The sequence below is a fragment of the Patella vulgata genome, chromosome 9 (assembly GCF_932274485.2).
Source record: "Patella vulgata chromosome 9, xgPatVulg1.2, whole genome shotgun sequence".
Classification (NCBI taxonomy): Eukaryota; Metazoa; Mollusca; class Gastropoda; family Patellidae; genus Patella; species Patella vulgata.
The window spans coordinates 4,779,085-4,787,880 of record NC_065887.2 but is presented as its reverse complement, the minus strand read 5'-3'; the positions used below and the strand labels follow the sequence as shown (position 1 = coordinate 4,787,880).

The 8,796-nt window shown below is 38.4% G+C and overlaps 1 protein-coding gene across 1 annotated transcript; it reads right to left on the bottom strand.

The window, feature by feature from the left end:
- Positions 1-613: 613 nt before the first annotated feature.
- On the bottom strand, positions 614-2,671 carry LOC130014312 (tripartite motif-containing protein 3-like). The gene has a single exon (XM_056103355.1). The coding sequence runs from the start codon at positions 2,625-2,627 to the stop codon at positions 1,371-1,373; it is 1,257 nt and encodes a 418-aa protein (XP_055959330.1). The 5' UTR covers positions 2,628-2,671; the 3' UTR covers positions 614-1,370.
- Between the last annotated feature and the right edge of the window lie 6,125 nt (positions 2,672-8,796).

Below are 8,796 nucleotides of genomic sequence, written 5' to 3'. Positions count from 1 at the left end.
TCAAGGCACACGCGTTAACCATTCGGCCACCCAACCCCCTTCCCTGAGCTAGCCAAAAAACTTCATTGGGATTTTCCGGGTGGTTCCACCTTGTCAGTGGCGCAAGACCAAGGAGCTTGCAAGGGCCAACGTATGGGACGAAAAATCGAAGTCCTATGTACACATGATCATACACGTAAAATATCCCTTGGCAGATTGAATGCGATATAACACCGTGACTCTCATAGCAAGCTGTTAGTTCCGAAATGATACAATGACCCGATTTGTGTCGAGTAGACGTTAAACCTCATATCTCTCTCTCTCCGACGCTGGAATTGAACACGGAACCTCCAAGTTAGCGGGGGGTCGCGTGGCTAAGTGGGTAAGACGCTTGCTCGCTAGCCTGGAGGTCTGGTGTTCGATCCCTGCATTGGCCAAGAAAGTTCATCCAGATTTTCTGGCCTGGTTCCCCCTTATCAGTGATGCAGGACGGGGGGCCTGACAAGGACAGCTGTCTAGTCCTTCGGATGAGACAAAAATGTACGTAAAACATCCCTTGGCAGTTGCAATTTGATATAAGAGTAGGCGATATTGCCGCTGCCCATGCAAAATTTCCCTCATAGCACACTGCATGGCATATGCTCGTCTTCATTAGCCCAGTATAGGAGCAGAACAGTAGGACGTTAAACCCCATTTCAAGTACCATTGCTAGAATAATAAACAAAGTCTTGATTATCCATATGAACTTAAAAGTTTAATTCTTAAATGGCACGGTTGTTCTTAGCCATCCATTACGGACTTGCCTTTTTCATGAATTCCTAATTACCGTATATAACCTTTGAAGCCAACAGAAGACCTGCAACAGGCATGATTACCGTATATAACGTCTGAAGCCAATAAAAGACCTGCAACAGACAGAATTGGTACTTGTATAAGGCATATTTAACTTCATGGAAAGTGGTATAAAATGTTATAGAAAGACTAAGTGTATCTTGCCTTGTACACGACACGTATAGCTATTTGCAGTGCCCCCCCCCCCCATTAGCCATCGTCACATTTTTTGGCCCCAAATAATACTGGATCTCAAACCTCACCATATCACATAAAAAATTCCGTCCATTTGCAAACACAATTTTATAAGGCGTAAGAAATCGGTTTTACCAAAATTATCTTGAAAAACTTTTAAGTTTACACTTGTAGAAATTATTTTGCTCACATATTGTTAGTTGTTCTTAGTATGTACCAGGTTGGCCACACACAAACAATTACACAAGATAGACCTAGGGACATGACACAATATATAGACATCTCAAACAACCAACGTATATATCAGTAAATTGATTCCGTTCTTTAACATCCTGTCGTTTATCCTATGACGACTTCTTTCATCTTCAGCGCAATTTTATATCACTTATATTTACAGTAGCCTGCACAGTAATTATCTTGTTATCACGAATAAAACCATACTTCACATCCTGAATTACATCCCAGTCTATATATACACGATTGTATACATCACCAGGTTGACAAGTATAACCACCTGGTATACATGTATCTGTACTTTGTACAACTAGCGATTTACTCTCATCATTGATATTTAACAGTTTAACTGTAGAACTAAATGTAACAGTTTCAATAGTTTTATCTACTTTCTTCAATAACAGGTAAATATATAATCTTGATGCTATATGACTAACACATACACACCATGGTAATCCTTGTATTATTACAACAACACTATCGTACTTCACACCTACCGTCACTATCTGGTTCAAACTAAACCTACTGGTAAATGTTGTTGGTGTTTGTACTTCACCTAATAGTCGTTTTAAACAGTCTACATCAACCTCCACCATAGAATAATATGGATGTCTGACAACGGGTTGACGTAAATTTGTTGATATGTTGTAATCTGTCGTTGCCTGGAGTTCTGCTATTCTATGTTTATCTACAGCTGTAATTATAGATCTTTGTTGTAATGTACGATCAGAATATTCACACCATTTTCTCATGTTGGATGCCAGCTTGTCAACATCTTCTATTAGTTTGGTGAGTTTACTGTTTTCATCTTCACCAATTTTATTGATGTCATCTTTAATTGTTCTTCCAATCTGCCTGGCTTTTTTACAAATATTGTCTATTTGTTTCTGAACTTTATCACAAGCTGTCTTACATGAACGTTTCATGTCAGATATTTTGGTCTTTAAAAAGTTAGAATGGTTCTGTAACTGTTTTATCTTCTTTTCTGATTCCGTTTTCAGTTTCATGAAAATTTCTCTCATTTCCTGGTCTACTTGATCTAAATCCGCCAATGTGTGGTCTTTATGACCCACCATAACACAAACAGAACAACATGGTTTACGGCAATCTCGACAATAAACTTCGATTTCTTGCTTCTTGTGTTTTGTACAATACTGTTTATCATCATCGTCGTCTTCTAGATAAAAGTTGGTAACAAACTGACTGGCACCGCCTGATGGTACGTCGGTTTGTTGTCGACAAACAGGACAGTTAAACTTGTTCCTGCGAGCCCGAACCTTGATGTATCCATCTATACATTGTTCACAGAAAGTGTGATGACAACTTGGCAGTAGTTTGGGTTTGGTAAAGTTATTTAAACAAATAGAACAGGTATTTTTAGTAGCCATCTTAGTCCACGTTATACTGACTATACAATATAACTGAGCTGTAATGTTATTATATCCCTGTCTAAACCATGGTCTAACTGCCTTGCTTGGTGTTACTATACTTTAAAGGGGCGTGTTCGTGTCATACGCCGTAGTTAATTTGTTTTGTGCGTTCCGTACCTTGAATTAAAACAGAAGAGAGAGTTTAAGTTCCAATACTGTATTGTGTCAAATCATAATAAAATACAAAATCAATACAATATATCTACAATGAACTATGAGTTATAAAAGGATGGGGGGAGCTAACTCACTTGGCTGTGCAGAGGCACTATTTGCAAATCACATTACGTGTGTAATTGTAGGAGGCGACACGTGTTCCTGATAGGCGGCGTAGCTGCCGATTTGTCATTTAAACCTAAATTAGTTGCATCTAAATTTAGCTAATCATTTGCTCGTTTGATTTAGCTCTTAAAGCTTACATATGCAATTTACGCTCATACATGAAAAATAAATATGATTTAGCGCGCATATTAAAGTGCAGCCAACACTTTTGAGCTCAAACTGAACATTGACTAACGAATATAATTTGCGAACCATATGTTGCCATGGTTAATACGTAATGATAAAATATAGTATAAAAGGGGTTAACGAATATTTACACGTGAAATAAAAATAAAACTATGGCTGTCCAATATCTACTAGTAGCCTATGCTTAAATAAGTCAATAATTAAACCAATCGCAACTTGTGGCGTGTCATAAACCTGTTTTTCTGGTCTTAAATAAGTTGTGGGAGTGTTTTATATACCCAAAATATATAAAGCCTAACAACAGACCTATATATGGTAATATGTTCATTTTTAAAGATAGGTTCCCAGAAAAGTATTTATCAGGTGGTTATTTCCAATAAAAGTATGACAATTTTGGTATATATGGAAAGTAAATATATCCAATCTTACTAAAAAAATTTTGGATTCCCTGAAAAACACTCATGGAGCGTATACAGGACAAAAATGTCAGGGTTCCCCTAATCGACAGCCCGACGATTAGGAACATCTGCAAGCGTGATGTCAAAGGTTGCACATGGAGATTGAGCGATTGATGTACACCACTTTCTGAGATAAAAATCACGGGAAAAGACGCGGACAGCGGGTAATCCGAGAATTGAATTAGGTTTCGATATTTGTAATAAATAGTCAGCGGTTAAAGACAACATCGTCTTATGTATGCACCCGTAAGTCAAGTGACACCCACATGGCCTCTTTTGATCGATTTTTATAGCAAGGGTATTCCTTGACAATTACAATGTTTTGAAAGGATTTGAAGCAAATTTATGATAAAGTAATTAGTTTGAATATGTTTTAGGCCAAATATATCATCAAATCACCAAGTTTGTACGCGAGGATGTATCTATAACGATAAGCCTATATATGGTAATATGTTCATCTTTAGTCCCTTCTACGTTACATTCATCGTGAGAAATCTCTCACCCGTATTCCAACACCCGGATTCGGACTCAAGCGCCAGCCGCCAATATATTTACAATTTCACACAGCGTCTCCTTTATATTATTATTGACATACTTATTCAACAAGGAAGTTACTCAAATATCTATTTTGTTTTTACACATGTGACGGCGTTAAGGAGCATAAAAGGTCTGATATTCATTTTATTCGTGCAAACCAGGAAGGTGTTAAGATAAAAATAGATGTTCATACAGCAGTACCAATTATCATCATTCGCGCCAGGAAAACGCGTTTGCGGCCGTCAAATTTTTCAAATCATCTTCGCACCTCCCTCCCCGTTCCCCCGTATCGAATTGAATTAGGAGATGAAATCCTGATATTTATGATTAGAAGATAAACCATCAGTTGATATAGGCCCAGTGTGGGTGTTAGCATTTGTATTAACTTGTTGAAAATCTTTGAATTTAAAAAGTCTGATAATAACTGAATGATCATGATGACCAGTCTGATCAGATGATAACCGAACAGTCATAGCAACGAGCCTGATAATAACCAAATTGTCATAGCAACTAACCTGATAATAACTGAATGGTCATAGCAATAAGTCTGATATTAACTGAATGGTCATGGCAACCATTGTCAGACCTACGTTGAAATGAAATTTACTAAATAATCTGTCAATTGTTTGGTATGTATGTTTTAGGTGTAGGTGTTTTAATATGTCATGGTTAAATTTCATTTTGGTTGACATAGAAGCAAGATTTTATTGAGATATTCCCGGAATGATGTTACGGGTCTACGCAAGGAACATATACCTTGAGCAGATCTGAATAGGTTCTACGTAAGGAACATAATAATTATTACCATGAAAGTCTCGGTCACCGAGTACCTCCTAGCCTTCAGCGAAGATGGGTAATGAAAGTCTCGGCCACCGAGTACCTCCTAGCCGTCTACGTATAGAGACTAGGGAGGGTAATGACTGCACTTGATTATCATTACACCAGCTTGTCCTGGACAAAAACATGTCGGAGATTTGCACAGATTCTGGAGAAAACGAAGCGGACTCATATGTTTGTTTAATTAATTCTGGATGCAACATCCAATCCATTTCCACCAGGCCCGGATTAAGCGGGATGCGGACCAGGATGCAGCCAGGAGCAGCGATGTTAAAGGTGTCGTCATAATTTATGATTTGATTTATTATGTTGTACCAAATAAATCTATTCATCAAACATTAAATTTGTGTGTGCAACGGACAATGACCAGAATATGCACGTTTTTAATGCTGACATTTTCAGACATGAGAATTATGCAAACTTCCACTGATTTCCACTTACAGATTAGATTTCACAGCCGGATTAATATTAATATACTTCCACCAAGTGTCAATGTTATGGCTTAGATATACGTCAAATCTGTTCTAGCATGTGCCCCCCTCCTCTTCTCGTCTAAAAGTTCCCATTGTTTGGTCTGCCTACCCTCCATCCGAGGCCCCATAACTGACAAATTGATTCTATAACAGTTTATTGACTACATGTCAAATTGAAAATAGAAATATCATTTAATATGAAATAGCCTTTAATCATAATAATCTAACAAATACATTGTATACGGATTTCTTTGTAAACTGTAACCTAAATCTTTATTATGTTTGTCTGGTGGTGAGTTGTTTGACACATCTTAATTCAGTGACGTTTTTAGTGTGAATGAGTTTTCTGGGAAATTTTACAATAACATGATTCTCTGGAATAATCTACAATACCTGTCAGTCAATTACCGTGACCCTATTATTATAGGTCAACGTATTATTCCTCTAAATATACTTAAAAAAACTTATTAATAGCTTTTCTAGGAAATTTAACAATGACACCTTTCTTAGAAATAATCAACATTACTGGGTCGGTCTATATGAACATTTAAGAGGTAGTAACACAGTAACTTGATCTGCATTAACATTAAATGGGTAGTAACACAGATGTTTGGTTTATATTAACATTAAAGGGGTAGTAAAAACATGTTTGGTCTATATTAACATGAAAGGGTAATACTATAGGGGTGCTCTGTATAATAAATATATTGAAGTGGTTAAACAAATGGGTGACAACGAGAACTGGGCAAAGTAGGTATTTTACAAGATTTAAGTTTCTTAGACTAACTCACTCACAGTTCCTGCCACCATAAATTTCTAGATGACCTGGCGCCTGGTACGTTCGGGCATTTTTATGCGCGAACTCTTAGGTTTTTTTTTACTGGCATGCGCACAGGTACTATTTCTTTTTCTTTTAACAAGTACCCAAATCGGGGATTTCGTGCGGAGGTAGTTCGGAGGTAAACAGTCTGTGAAGTACAACACTTGCCACTGTACCTGTATATCGCTAATTATAAACCGAATGTGTGAAGACAGTTCATACATATCACTCAAAAATTTTTCAGTACAAACTCAGTTGATTCACGCTCGATTTGCTACTAAACAAACCCATCGGTTTATTTTCTCAACAGTGTGACCCGAAGTGACCGCGGATTTATTGACCTTGTATGAACTTATCCATAGCTATATCCTTACACCGAGAGAAATTATCTAGTCTCGGTGAAAAGAACCATGGTCATCTGGTAGAAAATTACTTTTGTATTTTTTGGAACGGAAAACAGTGTTTTTAGAAGCAAACTAACCTGCCGCACATGAGGAAGTCATTATACTAATAATAAAAGGCGAGACCTCTTTTTGCGGCGCAAGCTTATCACTGAGTAGTAAACCGTCCAAAAACAATAATATAGGAAGCCTAGTGACGAGTGTAGTACTGTAAGTAGGCTATAGACTATAGGCTTGAGTCGAGATTACTCGCTTTCAGTTTACTCTGTTTTTGCGATAACCAATTATGTGAGAAATACCATACTGACATTCGGTTTTTAAAAGTTGTACGCCAACTAAATGCGTTTGTTAGATACTGACAGAGCAGCCCCGAGTCGAACAATCGCCGCCCGAGCTGTCTTCGTCAGCTAGTTTCACAATATCGTGCAATAGGTGTATTAATGTGATTTTTAGGTTTAACCCCGCAAACAATGCCAAAATAGTGTTTTCACTGCTTACAGAAAACTGAAATTTAAAAAAAAAATTTTTTATGAGGGTGACCCTCCCACACACTCCCTATCGAGCTGCCGCTCGGTCTGCGCAGCTTCATGCCTGGCACATACTGTCAACATTGTATATTTTTCCGTTTCCGCCCTTCCCCCCCACAATATATATTTTACGGCTACGTTGCGACGGTACCAGCATACCCAGTTGTTGACACCCATTACATCACTCCTGTCTAACAAATCATAAAGCTGTGGTGTTACGGTGGCGGCATAGTATTTCACCGTAACACCACAGCCACTCTAACCATTCATAATACATCTAACTATCCCTTTACAGCACTTCACTCCCTACACATTTCCCCTCGTCCTACTTTCCCAAACGTCAACAACACATCTCATACATCCAGTTCGCTGATTAACCCTTGTACCACGTCTACTGGATGACCTGGCGCCTGGTACGTTCGGGCATTTTTATGCGCGAACTCTTAGGGTTTTTTTTACTGGCACGCGCACAGGTACTATTTCTTTTTCTTTTAACAAGTACCCAAATCGGGGATTTCGTGCGGAGGTAGTTCGGAGGTAAACAGTCTGTGAAGTACAACACTTGCCACTGTAGCTGTGTATCGCTAATTATAAACCGAATGTGTGAAGACAGTTCATACATATCACTCAAAAATTTTTCAGTACAAACTCAGTTGATTCACGCTCGATTTGCTACTAAACAAACCCATCGGTTTATTTTCTCAACAGTGTGACCCGAAGTGACCGCGGATTTATTGACCTTGTATGAACTTATCCATAGCTATATCCTTACACCGAGAGAAATTATCTAGTCTCGGTGAAAAGAACCATGGTCATCTGGTAGAAAATTACTTTTGTATTTTTTGGAACGGAAAACAGTGTTTTTAGAAGCAAACTAACCTGCCGCACATGAGGAAGTCATTATACTAATAATAAAAGGCGAGACCTCTTTTTGCGGCGCAGGCTTATCACTGAGTAGTAAACCGTCCACAAACAATAATATAGGAAGCCTAGTGACCAGTGTAGTACTGTAAGTAGGCTATAGACTATAGGTTTGAGTCGAGATTACTCGCTTTCAGTTTACTCTGTTTTTGCGATAACCAATTATGTGAGAAATACCATACTGACATTCGGTTTTTAAAAGTTGTACGCCAACTAAATGCGTTTGTTAGATACTGACAGAGCAGCCCCGAGTTGAACAATCGCCGCCCGAGCTGTCTTCGTCAGCTAGTTTCACAATATCGTGCAATAGGTGTATTAATGTGATTTTTAGGTTTAACCCCGCAAACAATGCCAAAATAGTGTTTTCACTGCTTACAGAAAACTGAAATTTAAAAAAAAAAATTTTTATGAGGGTGACCCTCCCACACACTCCCTATCGAGCTGCCGCTCGGTCTGCGCAGCTTCATGCCTGGCACATACTGTCAACATTGTATATTTTTCCGTTTCCGCCCTTCCCCCCCACAATATATATTTTACGGCTACGTTGCGACGGTACCAGCATACCCAGTTGTTGACACCCATTACATCACTCCTGTCTAACAAATCATAAAGCTGTGGTGTTACGGTGGCGGCATAGTATTTCACCGTAACACCACAGCCACTCTAACCATTCATAATACATCTAACT

What these genes read in the sequence shown, in the direction of transcription:
- LOC130014312 (XM_056103355.1), bottom strand. Translation starts at nt 2,627, where the DNA reads ATGGCTACTAAAAATACCTGTTCTATTTGTTTAAATAACTTTACCAAA.